Below are 16,076 nucleotides of genomic sequence, written 5' to 3'. Positions count from 1 at the left end.
TTCAAGTTGTGTTTATAGATCATAGTTCGCCTGAAAAAGCATGGCAATTATTTTGAAGGATGAAATGATTGGTTACATAATTCTGTTAAACTCTACGGACAATTCAACCAATATTTCGATTACGCACACTTGCTGCTGTAATACCTAATTTTGTCTATGTACAGACTAGTTTCATTTTTTCCGTTTTTTTCTTTACCCAGTTAGTTATTCTACAAATTTCGAAAACAGAGAAAACCCTAATTCAAATATTGAATATTTATATTATCATTACTATATTATTATTATTATTATTATTATTATTATTATTATTATTATTATTATTATTATTATTATTATTGGTACAATTTCTACTGGCATATCCCATATCCTTTTTATTTCTATTTTCATGTCTTGATACTTATCCATTATTTTCCTTTCTTTCTCTTCAACTCTGATGTCCCATGGAATTGCGACATCAATGAGTGATACTTTCTTCTTGATTTTGTCAATCAACGTCACATCTGGTCTATTTGCACGTATCACCCTATCTGTTCTGATACCATAGTCCCAGAGGAGCTTTGCCTGATCGTTTATTATCACTCCTTCAGGTTGGTGCTCGTACGACTTATTATTGCAAGGTAGCTGGTGCTTCTTGCACAGGTTCCAGTGGAGGGCTTTTGCCACTGAATCATGCCTCTTTTTGTACTGGTTCTGTGCAAGTGTCGGACATTCGCTTTCTATGTGGTTTATGGTTTCATTTTTCCTATTGCACTTCCTACACATGGGAGAGATGTTATTTCCATCTATCGTTCATTGAACATATCTGGTTCTTAGGGCCTGATCTTGTGCCGCTGTTATCATTCCTTCAGTTTCCTTCCTGAGCTCTCCCCTCTGTAGCTATTGCCATGTGTCATCGCTGGCTAGTTCCTTAGTCTGTCTGTCTCATGTACTGTCCGTGCATTGGTTTGTTGTGCCATTCCTCTGTTCTGTTTGTCATTCTCCTGTCTCTGTATATTTCTGGGTCTTCGTCTTCTTCTATCATTCCTCCTTCCCATGCACTCTTGAGCCACTGGTCTTCACTGGTTTTCAGATATTGCCCCAGTGCTCTGTTCTCGATGTTGACGCAGTCCTCTATACTTAGTAGTCCTCTCCCTCCTTCCTTTCGTGTTATGTATAGTCTGTCCGTATTTGCTCTTGGGTGTAGTGCTTTGTGTATTGTCATATGTTGCCCAGTTTTCTGGTCTATGTTGTGGAGTTCTGCCTTCGTCCATTCCACTGTATCTGATTACTGGCACTGCCCATGTGTTTATGGCTTTTATCATATTTCCGAAGTTGAGTTTTGACTTGAGTATCGCCTTGAGTCTCTGCATATATTCTTTCCTGATCGCGTCCTTCATCTCTTGTTGTCTTATATTCTCTCCTTCCATTATTCCCAGGTATTTGTATCCTGTCTCATCTATTTGTTTGATGTTGCTCCCATCTGGTAGCTTTATCCCTTCAGTTCTTGTTACTTTGCCCTTTTGTATGTTGACTATGGCACATTTTTTTTTTTTTTTTTTTTTTTTTTTTTTGCTCTATCACTGTCCTCTAATTCGACTGGGTGGTATTTAATGTCTGGGACACCAGCGTTGAAGAGAAAAAAAGGGAAGAAATGGATAAGTATCAAGACCTGAAAATAGAAATAAGAAAGATATGGGATATGCCAGTAAAAATTGTACCCACATTCATAGGAACACTAGGCATGATCCCAAGATTCCTGAAAAGGAATGTGGAAAAACTAGAGGCTGAAGTAGCTCCAGGACTCATGCAGAAGAGTGTGATCCTAGAAACGGCGCACATAGTAAGTAAAGTGATGGACTCCTAAGGAGGCAGGATGCAACCCGGAACTCCACACTATAAATACCAACCAGTCGACTTAGAGGACTGTGATAGAGCAAAAACAAAATATTATTATTATTATTATTATTATTATTACAAAAGACTTTACACCCTCAGGACCATGAAGCCTCAAGGTCACTGGCCATCAAGACCATGAAAATAACAACAAGAATAACTTCAGCAGCCACTGTCTTCGTCTACTTGTGTTCAGTAATCAGCATTTCTTATCAAAAAGGTAGTTTCAATCGACAGGCATCTGGGTCTGCTCAGTTCTGTGCTCTTGGGTTGTAGTTTGCTTCCTGTTTCTTCTGCAGTCATATATACTGTTTTTGTTTTTAAATTAGGCATGTTCTTTCTCCTCAATATATTAATGAATATATATATATATATATATATATATTATATATGTTATATATATATATATATATATATATATATACATATATATATATATATATATATGATATATATATATATATATATATATATATATATATATATATATATATATATATATATATATATGTATATATATATATATATATATATATATATATATATATATATATATAATAACATAATATCTATCATATATTAATATATTATCTAGTTTTATTTAAATATTATATAAATATAAACGATATATATATATATATATATAGTATATAATATATATGATTATCTATCTAATAATTATATATATCTAATATATATATATTATATAATATATATATATATTTATATATATATATAATTTTAATAATATAAAAAAAATCTATCAATCTACTTCATACATAATCAGCATTAAAAAGATATTTGATAGGTAATACACTATAAAATCAACATACATTCAACGTATTCAATCAATCAAAAAAATACATATGAAAGCCCACACACACACACACACACACACACACATACACACACACTTGTCATCATGGCTGTAAATCATAATTTTCCCTGCTTAAGATTGTATTTAAAAGTGCAGGTTATCAGTAGGTACATACAAAATGAACTAGATTAAATCACTTAATCAGCAAACGAAAGATATCACCAGCCATTTAATGAATTCGCCTGTTTTCAGCTGGGGTCATACCATACAAGCTTCACTCTCTGGAAGACGCGACTAAAGCTATTGGTTCAGTCCTGGAGGCTTCCTTGGGAGCCATTGATTCCTGTCTCATCTTCACGGATGGAACATCGTCTGCTGGTTACCTGCACAAGGTGATACAATTCACATTATTATTATTATTATTATTATTATTATTATTATTATTATTATTATTATTATTATTATTATTATTATTATTATTATTATTATTATTATTATTATTATTGGAGAAATAATAATAATAATAATAATCTTAAAATATATGTAATAATAATAATAATATATTAATATAATAATCAATGAATAAAATATAATAATAAATAATAATAATAATAATCATAATCTAATGAATAATTAATAAAATAATAATAATAATAATAATAACAACACTGTTAAAAAGAATGGCAGAATTAAGAGAGTTGATTTTATATATTGCTTTTTCTATTTTCTTTATAATCCGCTTCTCAGGCTCAGCGATGTTTCGAGTAAATGGCCAATATTCATATTGGGAATTTTCAAAAAATTTTAATTGCTGAAGGTAATCTTTTATTAGATCAGGGTATCAGGTCCAGGTCAAGCAGGGGTCGTCGTCAGTGCTGGTATTATTCCGTAGGCGCTATTTGATTCGGCAAATACGTCGGTATGACCTCCATGCGTTTCTCCAAGCGAATCTCCTGCCACGCCCAAAAAGGAACCATATTCAACCACGCCAGGACTGCTCATAAAAAACGGATAAAGAGAAATGATATTATCCATCATATCAAAATAATAGACCAGACAACGGATCCCCGACGTCTGCGCCTCCTGGAAGCCCTCTATATAGGTAAGGAGAAACCAGATTTAAACATCACTCAAGAAAAGTTTTTCCTTCCCACCGCCGCCCGGAGAGCAGCGAACGACCCCCCCCCGACAATGCCAGATAATCAGGAGCCCCCACAGGATGATAGGACTCCTGCTACAGACGAAATTCCTGACGTTCATCCCCAGGCACACTACGATGGTGCTCGCACGACAGAATCCCCTAGACCTTCGAGGCGAGATCCACGACTTCGCCCAAGACCGGCCCGACCAATGAGAATGCAACTCTAGGTCCGAGCCGCTATAAATACCGTTCCGCAGACTTTCTTGTCACAGTCTCTTCAACCGACTCGTCCGAAGATGACCTGCGAGAAGGTCGAAACGTCACGTGATACCAGCTATACCAGGACCAATACCAGCCCTTAAACCAAAGATGACCCCGGCCCGGAACTGAACTACGCCTACGGAATAATACCAGCACTGACGACGACCCCGGGGTTGCTTGACCTGAACCTGATACCCTGTTCTAATAAAAGATTACCTTCAGCATTTATAATTTTTTGAAAATTCCCAATATGAATATTGGCCAGTTACTCAGAAAAATCGCTGAGCCTGAGGAGCGAATTGTAAGGAAAATAGAAAAAGCAATATATAAAATCAACTCTCTTAAGTCTGCCATTTTTTTTAACAGCATTTGCCTAAAAGAGGGTCTTTTAATAATAATAATAATAATAATAATAATAATAATATATTTTTGGAAGAAGACCCTCTTTTAAACAAATTCTGTTGAATAAAATGGCAGAATTCAGCGAATTAATCTTATATACTATCTTTTATTTTTCTTATTGCTCACTTTTCTAAAAAGTATCTCTGATTCAGAAAAGCGAGTAAGGAAAACAGAAAAGATAATATATAAGATTAATTCGCTTAATTCCGTCATTTTATTCAACTGAATAATGATAATAATTTTACTTTATTAAAAGTGATGGCTACTTCAACAGCGTTACGCTTGTAGAGATTCTTCTCTATTTTCCGAATACGGCTTTTTCCGTGCTACTTAAACAGGCTAGTAGAGCGCCTATGGAGGTCATTAGCAAGTACAGGGTCAAGATCGGTGTATATGTTTCAATTTGCAAATAAACTATGATATCATAGTAATCAAAGTCATTCGCGGTTCTCTCTCTCTCTCTCTCTCTCTCTTCTCTCTCTCTCTCTCTCTCTCTATTTTTCTGAAAGCGAGTTTTCGTCTGGAGTTGCCAGACATCCTCTAGGCTGAGAAGCTGAGGCGCTCTACAGTAGCAAGGAAAAATCCGCTATTCGAAAAACAGAGAAGAATCTCTACAAGCGTAACGCTGCTGAAGTAGCCGTTACTTTTGATAAAGTATGCTTGAGAGAGGGTCTACTTCTTAAATGATAATTTTAAAAATAACAACTAAACCGACCTTATTTTCATTAGCTCACACAAAACCAATTATTATTATTATTATTATTATTATTATTATTATTATTATTATTATTATTATTATTATTATTAATATTATTATTATTATTGGAGAAGCAAATCCATATATAACAGGATTTGTTTCTCCAATAATAATAATAATAATAATAATAATAATAATAATAATAATAATAATATTGGTGATGATGATAACAGTTCCTTATATTATTATTATTATTATTATTATTATTATTATTATTATTATTATTATTATTCAGAAAATGAACCTTGTTCATATGGAACAAGACCATAGGGGCCCTGTGACTTGAAATTCAAGCTTTCAAAGAATATTATTATTATTATTATCAATTTTAGACAAAGATCACGGTACTAGCTCTTAGAGAAATATACTGACAGAGAATAAAACACCAGAATGAAGCAGTTAGGGATGACACAGAAGTATATATAATGAAACTCCACAGTTATATATCAACAAACTCTATTACTTGTCAAAAACAGAAACGAAGACTTCCAAATACCTGAATGATTTTCCTTCTCAGTGTTTACGATCAAACTTTGAAGAGAAACGCCGTTCAAGTGTTCGGAAGCATTTCTTTTTGTCTTTGACAAATACCATTTGATACAATTGCTGATTCTAGATATACATTTTATCACGACGTTGTGAATTTCTTAGCCAACAAAGAAATCCATACGAAGGACAAATTATGATGCCTCTCTCTCTCTCTCTCTCTCTCTCTCTCTCTCTCTCTCTCTCTCTCTCTCTCTCTCTCTCTCCGAATAGGTCATATCCCGTCTGCCTACAGCCTCCGGTGTCGGCATCTTCGTAGCAAAGACTGCTACCAACGAAACGGACCTCGAGGACCTCGTAAAGAAAGCAAAACAGGTACGCTACCATCATTCGATTATCCTCATTTATTAGAAAATAATGCAGAGTAGAATGTTCTTACGTAAACAGCCAGAAAGCAGAGAATAAAACATATGATACACACAGTAAAATCACGAAGCAATAACAAACAGCAATACAAATCACTAAAACAATTCAAGCTTAAGTTCTAGCACCAAAGGGAGTTAACCCTTTCCATACTGATGCCACCTCAACGAGACCGAGCGCTTCGTTATCTTACCCTGTCAGCTCGATTGTCAATAGAGTCTTGATGTTCGGTTGCCAAAGCACGATAATGACGTTTTCAGACTCTAGCCATGCCTGTACCAAGTTTACTTTTAGTATACCTGTCCTGTCACAAATGACAATAGTATTTACTGAATAATCCTATCACATTGCAATTAGGATTAGATCAAATACAGTAGATTGCAAGGTATTTTCGTGTTTTTTATTGTTAGTAATTAAATGTAAGCATCAGTTCCCTATATATTATATATATATATATATATATATATATATATATATATATATATATATATTATATATGCGTGTGTGTGTATCTATATATATAAATATTTGTAAATATATAGCCATCTTAATAAGTAAAACCCAAAAGAATGGTTTAGTTTCCTTGAGTAATAGAAAAACATTACAAATAACCCAGGAAAAAACTCCCCACTCTTAATACAAGATTCATAACCAACAACCAGGAAGACAGTTAAAAATAGCCTCTCGAACTGAGGGGTTGGTTGAATGAATTAACCAACATTACAGTCAGTGATCCAAAAGTAGGTTGGCTGTCCTGCTGAATTGTTTGAGAGTTTAGTTACGTCGCTGGTTTCCGTATCAACTTTTTTTTTTTCTTAGATTTTCTTTTGTCATGACTCTCACTGCATTTTTACCTGTGATGAATAACATCTATGCCATTAAATGTTATTCATGACAGGTAACACCTTTTGTCATCTACTGCATTTTCCAACTCTTTTTTTTATGTTATGCATGACAGTTTCGTCAGTTTGTTCATTATTGGTCTTCTAGGCAGTACCTTTAGTTTTCTAGGATAATAATAACAATTTCTTGTTATCTTTGGTCTTTATAGATCATTCGATTGAGATTACCAGTTATAAAGGGTCTTATTTTAACTATCAGGTTTTGGGTCTTCGGAGTTACTAGGGTCAAAGAATGTTCTGTGTGTATGTTTGTGGATTTCAATGAAATATGTGTAAGATTGCACTATATGTTTGCATGTAAATACATAAAGAAAAATGCGAATATATATAAATATATATATAATATATATATATATATAATATATATATATATCATATATATATAGATATATATATATATATATATATATATATAATCTATATATATATAATTGGTTTATATATATATATATATATATAAATACCTATATATATATATATATAGATATCTAATCTATATATTTATATATATCTCATACTATATTATATATCTATTCGTCATATATATATAATAATTACCCCATTGCATTTCTTTCTGACTTTTACTTTTCATTCTTTCCATCTGGCATCTTCCCACAAAATGCCCAACTTCTTTAGCTTCCCCTTACTCCAGTTCTGGCACCTTTTTGTTAGGCTGAATCCCTTGGAATAGCCCCCAAAAACGCTGGAGATATCTTAATGGTATAGTTGAAGCACCTATGACGATTATTGTTAGCTTATTAAACATCAAAATTAATCTTAAGGATATTTCTATTCATCGTTCAAATGATAACTTACAGAACTCATGACTTTGACGTTTCATGTACCAGTGAACCTAACAGGTAACCTGAAGAAAACAATTCCGACTATCAACAGCTGCCAATTTCGACATGGGAACGACCACCTCTTCTTCTACTTCTGTCTGGAGACGACATACCATTGGGCTCCTTCTCTCCGGCCAGACACTCACTCAAGACATCATCAGTGAGGTCCTCTTTGAGAGAATGGGAATGACATCAAAACAAGTCGTTGGAGTACAGATCCTGAAAAGAAACGTCACTGCGGTCAAGCTTGTTTCTGGGCAGGTCTTCCAACGAATTCTAGAACGTTACTCTGGAAAGACTGTGATCGTCAAAACATCTGAGGAAGTGCAAGTCATAGATCTGAGTTCACCACTGTTGTGCGTGTCCATAAGAAACGCTCCTTTTGAGATGAGTGACTGTGCAATCACTTCAGCACTGAGCAGTTATGGTATAGTGATTTCCATTCAGCAGAACAGATATAGCTTTGGACCATTCCAAGGTGTTTTGAGTGGTATAAGGACAGTAAAGATGTACTTGTCAAAAGTCCTACCATATTCTCTAAATGTACAAGGTCACAAACTATTGCTGTTCTGTAGTGAACCTGTACTCTGTCCCAAGGAAGGCAGTTATCTGGAATTTTGCGCAAGCTTATCTCTGACAGAACTGGGCATTCTCTCTGGAATACCAGTGTACTTGAGAAAAAAAGAACTTCAGAGAATTATTGACAATGTCCCGAAACAAAGTTCAAATTCTGTTATTCTGACCGTGAATGCCTCAGAAAATCCCCCAACTCTAGCTTTACAGAACCATCTGCCAGTAGCATCAGAAGAGGAAGATCTAGGGAGATCAGCACCTTTGGACCTAGGTGTGAAAGATCCAGCCCCTTTGAGTGATAAAGATCCAGTGAGATCAGCTCCTTCAGACCTGGGAAATGAAATTTCAGTAAAATTAAGAAATGGAGATAGAGCAAAATCATCTCCTGTGGAGAAAGATCCTGTGAAATTAACCCACACAGAAGAGGAAGGTGTAGTAACTAAGGATTTGGAAAGGAAATATATTAGATGCATAAAGACAAAAATTTCAGCACTTCCTGAGTTGCAAGCACTCGAAGAAAATGCTCAGTGCATATTAAGTCATTCTACTGAAACCAAAGAACGAAATGAGGATTTAATGCAAAAAGAGTCAGCAAAATCCAAAGCATACAATTGCGTTTCACCTTACTCAACCTGGACCACATCTTACAAAGAAACATCAGGCACAAAGCTCATCTTCAGAAAGCGTACTAGCATTAGTGTTTCTCCCAACATTGTTAACATAATTCCATCTAAAAGATTGCGATGCTAGTTTTAAATGTATTAATACTACTGAAAAATAAAATATACAGAAAGAAAAATAGGGCCTGCTTAACCCTGCCTAATTTCTAGTCACTCTATCAGTATTCGAAATCTGGCCTCCAGTCTCCCTCTGGTATACAGATCTCAGGCGTTTGCTAGACCAAGTCTACCCTACTGTTTGAATCATATTTGCTCATTAATCCTTTCCTTAAGCCTTTACTTGTCTCTCACTACAGCTTTCGTAATTCTCGACTCCAAAAATGGGATCTGATATATTCTCATATTCATTATACCTCACTGTTGTTGCCAAGAAAAAAAATACAATTGATATTGTATTTCAAGTTCATACAGTAACTCAAAATAAAAATCAAATGGAATTCAATGACTATTTGGCAGAAATAACTTGGTGAAATTTAAAGAATTATTTGACTTTTATTGCTGGTTCCTTGTCATGTCTGCTGAAAATCTATAAAACTGCAACAGAGATTTAGCGAAGACAGAACACGAGAATTCCACAGTTGAACCAGACAAGTATCTCACGACTTCCATATTGTGGAAAGGGGAGGCCTGTCTGGTACTTTGAAAAGGGAGATTAAAGGAGACGACATAAGCTGGGTATATCTGTAAAGTTAACATTTATTTGCTGGACTTGTGTCCATGAGAACCTGGCTTTCTGCCAGCACAGAATCTGGCTAAAAGGTATTGTCAATGAGACAGGCCTGATGTTGACTTTAAATTCTATCACATCAGTAAATGAAAAGATACCTTATAATTGTATTATGTTTTGGTTTACACATATGTTATATAGAATATGTGTTGTAACAATGATACTTAGTGAGTTCTAGACTACAAAACAATGTACGAGAGATACAGAATAAACAATAAACACCTATGTAACATCTTTTATTGTCATGACTTCACATCAACTTGGATACGTGTACCTCAATGATCATCATTGGCACTTTTCAAAGTAGTGATCAAGATAAGTGATATACTTAGAGGTTGTCAAATGAGATAATGAGTCTGCAAGTCTATTTGTGTTTTTATCTTCTTTTATTTGTACTGTGTCTCAAAGAATGAAGAAGCAATCTCGAGATGGCTGTTTCACTCGTCCGTTCTCAGTTCTCTTCTAGGAGGAGCTCCTTAGAAGAGCTTCAGCTGCAAGATATCAAGTCCTCTCTGAAATAGTGTTCTCTGTGATGCAGTGATATTGTTGGCTCTCAAAGTTCTACAGTGATTTCACCTTTACCTTAGTAAAATAGTTTAATCAGGCCACTGAATCAAAATTCTAGACCCTTACAATGTAGGACTATTGCATTTATTATAGAATTAGTGGTACAAGGTAAAGTTAGACAGTCAGGTGAGTGGAGAACTGAGAGTAGATGAAATGGAAAAGACAGAAAGTAAGCTATTTGAAACTGAGGTAATACTTTTATTTTGATTGCGGGTGTTGCTTGTCACTTCGCCAAGATCTTACAATCACCTTGTCAATTATTGGGACTTACATAACCCTTCATTTCACAAACAGCTCCGGACCATCCATGGGTATGCCAGCATACTGGTGATCAGCAATGATAGTCAGTTCTTGGCTTCCTTCGCCCAAAATGCTGACGGCTCTCGCCTTGTGGTTTGGGAAACAAAAATTCTTGTAGTGACACTGCTGCCACCAGAGGAAATGCGCCATCTTATGTTGGGCCACTGGACGTATTCAATGTTCAATGCGATGTTCCTCAATCTAGTTGAGACAGGAAAAAACACAAGGTGAGGCTAAGAGAATTGAGTAAGCTGTCTATCTGAAAGGCACTGCTATCTGTAAGATCTATGTTTATCAAGGATAGTGTTGGTAGTAAATTTGTCTCTCACCTCAGAGTCCTTATGTTCAGTCCAATGTGAGGAGGATATTTATTTATTAAGTAATAGAATATGTTTAATTTTAGCTGTGACAGTTACAGATACTTTTTTTACAACAATAGGTATGATGTCCACAGCTTTTATCCTTATACTCCTGATGGTGGACAGGTCTTAAGAGTGGCTTTATGGACATCCAGACAAGGTCTTAGGCTGCTCAATGCTCAGCAGCTCTTCCCTGAAAAATATCAAAAGTGAGTTGATATCTTCCATATTATGAAAAGGCTAACAATGCCTTTCCCTTGCACAATGACTGGCTTTTGAAATTCACATTATGGCTCATTATTGCTTGCACCAGACCACTCAGATTAACTGCAGATTTTAGTACCGTCTCAATTCCATACAAGACGGATGTGATAACCCTGCAGTTAACCAGCTCTTCTCTATTTATGGATTTGGGACCAGCAAGCATGTATATTTCCTCATGGTTAGTAAAAGGAAGGACCAAAAAATGTCAGGCCAAGCAAATGCAACCCTTGCTAATTCATAGTGTAATTCCATGAACTATTTGCATGAACCAGTGATCAATTTGAAGCCTTAGATAAACAATGTTGGTCAGACCAGTTTATGTATCAATATTAGAATGGTGAAATGTCTTAGGACACACCTCAACAGTTTATTGTATTGATAAATTATTGCATTCTTTCTTTCCTAGTTTCCATAAATCTCCAATGAATGTCACAGTCTGGCCCTTATGCCTACTTCATGGCCTTGGAGGAGGACAATTCAGTCAGTGAAGATTATGACGTCATCGAAAACATGATCCAGAACACGACCAACAACGACTCAGGAAAGAACAAATACTCTGGCAGAGACTACATCATGTTACAGGTTCTGGCTCAGCTCTTCAACTTCACCATAAGGATTCTTCCTGTCGCCAGCTGGGATGAAGTGAGGACCTTTCTTTTCTTCCACTTTCAGTGTGATGACTTTAGGTATTTATAATCTGAACAGTTTTGGAATATTTTGCACTGATCATTCAAAATGGAAGGTGTTGCATTAGTTTAAGCAGATAGAGTCTTAGTTAGTTTTATTTACTTAAGGGCTCACCCTCAAAGTTACTTTGTAGGTACATGAAAGGGTTGCAAGACTTAAAGCTCTCTGTTCGCATGTGTGTGATTTCTTTGTAAAGTCTGAAGTGTCTGTAAGGTATTGTTGGTTTCATTTGCACTGGTCATCTCAGACTAATTAACTCCGAAATTCTGAGGCAGCATTTACCTTGGTCCTCCATAGGTCATCGAAAAGGTGATAGAAAGAGTTGCCTTCATGTCGCCCTTAAGGATAGCAATACTGCCTCACCTTCTGCCGCACTTGGACTTCTCAGCTGACTTTGAACCTGAGACTCTAACCTTTGTCATGGCCAAGCCGAGCTTGAAGCCCCACTGGCAATCCCTCCTGTACCCTTTGAGAGAAGTCGTTTGGATCTCTGTTGGTATCGTGCTCCTTGTTGCACTACCCGTATTTTACCTTGTAAGTAACAGGACGATATTAGTTAATGACTCTACAACAAACTTTGCGTTAGCCACCCAAATGACAAGACATAATGAATTTACTATTTGAATCTATCTGTAGTTTATCGATCAACAGTTACCTGGTAGACATGCTTACTAATACCATTTTAATTTCCAAGTTTGATTTCTGAGTAAAGACCTGTCTTTTTGTTGCAATACGTCTTCTTCCTACGTGTGAACTTACATTAAAAGCATTTATGAATTTAAATTTTCATATCTGATTTTATCATTATTAAAAATTTTCTGCTTCTCTTTTATATTTATAATTTCTTTCTCTTGTACACACCCTTGAACCAAAGTAGTGGACTGTCAATTACAGATGTAAAATCCAATGAAGCTACTATGAATTCAAGTTATTGTCTCTAAGACCATTTCCAGGTGTTTCATTTTGACAAAGAGGTTTGGGGGGGTACCCTGGTACTGAGCTGGTGGAGTGTCTCTGAGATTGTCCTGGGAACTTTGTTGAGCCAAGGATTGACGCAGAAACTCCCCAATACGAATTCTGTTCGGCTGGTAATCTTCTTTTGGATGGTGTTCGTCTTTGTGATTGGTGCTGTCTATCGGGGGAATCTGACGGCATTCCTTACTCTACCAAAGTACCCCCAAAGGATTGAGACACTGCAGCAACTGGTGGATGCAAGAGCCAGGTAGTGACTCACCTTGTTACTTTTATAAAGAGATTTCATTTTTAACTACTTTGTACAGTTGTAAATCTATATAAGGGGTTCTCACTTGAAGGCATTCTTTGTGTCTTATGAAGCAAGCTTATTAGAATGTGAAAAAATGCCCCTAACCCAAGTATGCTTTGTCTTTTTGGCAGGCCTGAAGCTTATGAATATTCTTTAAAGATTGTATAGAATCTATCCAAATGTGTTTAACCTGAACACCTACAGAGTTAAAAGAAAATATATATAAAGGAATGATACAAAAAATTTTATCAGAGCAGATAACAAAAGTGAAAATTGAATAAAAGCCATTCAACAAACATAAAATTAAGCGCTTACTTTAACAGGTCTATAGTCAGAAAACCAATACCTTGTCGCTTGTTACTCAAGTAGTATTACTTAAAGTATTGACATTGTTTACTTTTTTTTTCTCTCTTTTTCTTGCAATATAAGTTTGAAAATTTACGGCAATGGGATTGGCTCTTACAAGAAGCATTACAGAGACTCTTAACTTATAAGGACTGATTCTTTCTCTAAACGAAAGCATGCTGATTCCGCCCGACACTGTCGATTTCTTCAACGGCTTCCAACAGTCCCCGCCCGGTCCTTACAAGGACATCAGCCAAAGAATGACCTTTGTCCCTTCCATTCATGTTGCCTTCCCTCGACTACTGAAGGAGAGGTACGGTATTCTGTCGAGCAAAGTGTACATATGTATTTCAATTATTAACAGGAACACATCTGAATCTTTTTCCATCTATATCTAACCGATCCTTCATCGAACTTTTATCAGCACAGCCTATATGTACGAGAGAAGGAACCTGGACTTGAACATTGCCCGGCATTACACAAAGAGAGATGGATGGACGCCTTTCTATACTGCCAAAGAAAACATTTGGCCTGGTACTTGTGCCTGGCCTATCATCAGAGATGCCCCATTCAGGCATATTCTTGATCGATACATCGGGATCTTTGTTCAGGTAAGGTCTGGGATGAGGCTTCTTCCTCGCATGTTCTTGATCGTTTTAAGAAAAACTATCATAAGACGAAAACTTGTGAGAACCTGTTACCTTTCAGGCTGGATTGGTCGACCACTGGAGCGATGAAATAATTTACAAGTTCAGAAGTAGATCACGTTCACAGAAGACATCACAGACAGAACAAGAAGCCCTTTTTGGGGAAGATTTACTTGGAACTACCTGGGGGGATGGCGGACAGGAAGACATCAAGCCACTCTCGGTGGTGCACCTCCAGGGCCCTCTGCTTCTCCTGATGCTGTGTCTTTTGGGGTCCTCCCTCACCTTTGCAGCAGAAGTGATTCTCAGTTTGTTCTCTAGAGATCAATCTTCTGGTTTAGACTTGCGTGTTTTGTGGCCTACTCTTGGAGTTTGGAGGAATTAAATAGTATGTTCTCATGGGCTGCAGGATTTGAAAGGGATGTTCTCAAGGGCTCTATGGGATTTAAAATAGATATTCTTGAGGAATCTATAGGATTTAAAAAGGAGGTTTTCAAGGAGCCTGAAGGATTTGAAATAGGTGTTCTCGAGGACTTTATAGGATTTAAAAGGGGTGTTCTCAACGACTCTAAGATTTAAAAGGAATGTTCTCAAGGACTTTGTAGGATTTAAAAGGGGTGTTCTCGAGGACATTGTAGGGTTTGAAAAAATTTTTCTCAAGGACTTTGTAGGATTGTAAAAGGATGTTCTCAAGGACTGTGTAGGATTTTAAAAGGATATTCTCAAGGACTGTGTAGGATTTTAAAGGCATGTTCTCAAGGACTTTGCAGAGTTTAAAATGGATGTTCTCAAGGACATTGTAGGATTTTTTTTTTATTTCTCAAGGACTGTGTAGGATTTTAAAAGGATGTTCTCAAGGACCCCATAGGATTTTAAAGGGATATTCTCAAGGAGCCTGAAGGATTTATGAGGGATGTTCTCGAATACTTTTAGGATTTTTAGGAAACAGAAGGAATTCCGTGTATCACTCCAGTGCTTCATTACTCGTCCAGTCCAGACAGGGGTGTGACTGCTAGTGAAGTGCAGATACGAGGGCAACATTGGCGCCAATTGCGCTGCCCTCTTGGCAACAGACATTACACACATTCAGCCATCGTACAGGATTTTAAAGGGATATTCTCAAGGAGCCTGAAGGATTTAAGAAGGATGTTTTCGAAGACTTTTATGATTTAAAAGGGATGTTCTCAAGGGCACTGTAGAATTTAAAGGGGATATTCTCAAGGACTGTAGGATTTAAAAGGGATATTCTCAAGGACTGTAGGATTTAAAAGGGATGTTTTCAAGGATTGTGCAGGATTTTAAAACGATGTTCTCAAGGACTCTGTAGGATTTAAAAAGGATGATTTCATGAAGCCCTTAGGATTTGAAATGGATGCTCTTGAGGACTTTGTAGGCTTTAAAAGGGAAGTTCTGATTAACTTTGTAGGATATAAAGAGATATTCTCAATGACTCTGTAGGATTTAAAAGGAATGTTTCCAAAGATTTATGTCCTGTATGGAATGCTCTACAAAAAACTACAGAATTTGCCTGGTATGTTCTTCTTCAATAGTCTCTCTCTAAACTACAAAAAACTGTAGGATCTGCATGTCAACTCTCACAAGGGAACCCGGGAGGATATGCAAAGATGTCCTTCCGAAGGATACTGTGGACTCGAAATGGAATATTCTCCTTAAGGACGTTGTTGGATAAAATACAGTTTTTCATAAAGATGTTGTGGGGTCTGAATGTGACAATCTCCTCAGTGTTGTGTAGCTCGTTA

At 36.2% G+C, this 16,076-nt stretch overlaps 1 protein-coding gene across 1 annotated transcript; it reads left to right on the top strand.

Moving 5' to 3' along the window:
* The first annotated feature begins 10,598 nt into the window (after positions 1–10,598).
* LOC135208089 (uncharacterized) lies at positions 10,599–15,774 on the top strand. Its single transcript, XM_064240237.1, has 11 exons — positions 10,599–10,619; positions 10,745–10,977; positions 11,154–11,318; positions 11,530–11,551; positions 11,809–12,015; positions 12,358–12,594; positions 13,014–13,282; positions 13,845–13,982; positions 14,094–14,280; positions 14,378–14,624; positions 15,644–15,774. The coding sequence occupies exons 1-11, from the start codon at positions 10,599–10,601 to the stop codon at positions 15,772–15,774; spliced, it is 1,857 nt and encodes a 618-aa protein (XP_064096307.1).
* The last annotated feature ends 302 nt before the right edge of the window (positions 15,775–16,076 follow it).

The sequence above is a fragment of the Macrobrachium nipponense genome, chromosome 34, assembly GCF_015104395.2.
Source record: "Macrobrachium nipponense isolate FS-2020 chromosome 34, ASM1510439v2, whole genome shotgun sequence".
NCBI classification, from domain to species: Eukaryota; Metazoa; Arthropoda; class Malacostraca; order Decapoda; family Palaemonidae; genus Macrobrachium; species Macrobrachium nipponense.
The sequence above is the reverse complement of the archived record's forward strand: the minus strand, read 5'-3'. Positions and strand labels throughout refer to the sequence as shown.

What these genes read in the sequence shown, in the direction of transcription:
- LOC135208089 (XM_064240237.1), top strand. Translation starts at nt 10,599, where the DNA reads ATGAAATGGAAAAGACAGAAA. An exon ending in AGCATGTATATTTCCTCATG is followed by an intron (nt 11,552 to 11,808) that starts GTTAGTAAAAGG and finishes TGAATGTCACAG; the next exon opens with TCTGGCCCTTATGCCTACTT. An exon ending in CACTACCCGTATTTTACCTT is followed by an intron (nt 12,595 to 13,013) that starts GTAAGTAACAGG and finishes GACCATTTCCAG; the next exon opens with GTGTTTCATTTTGACAAAGA.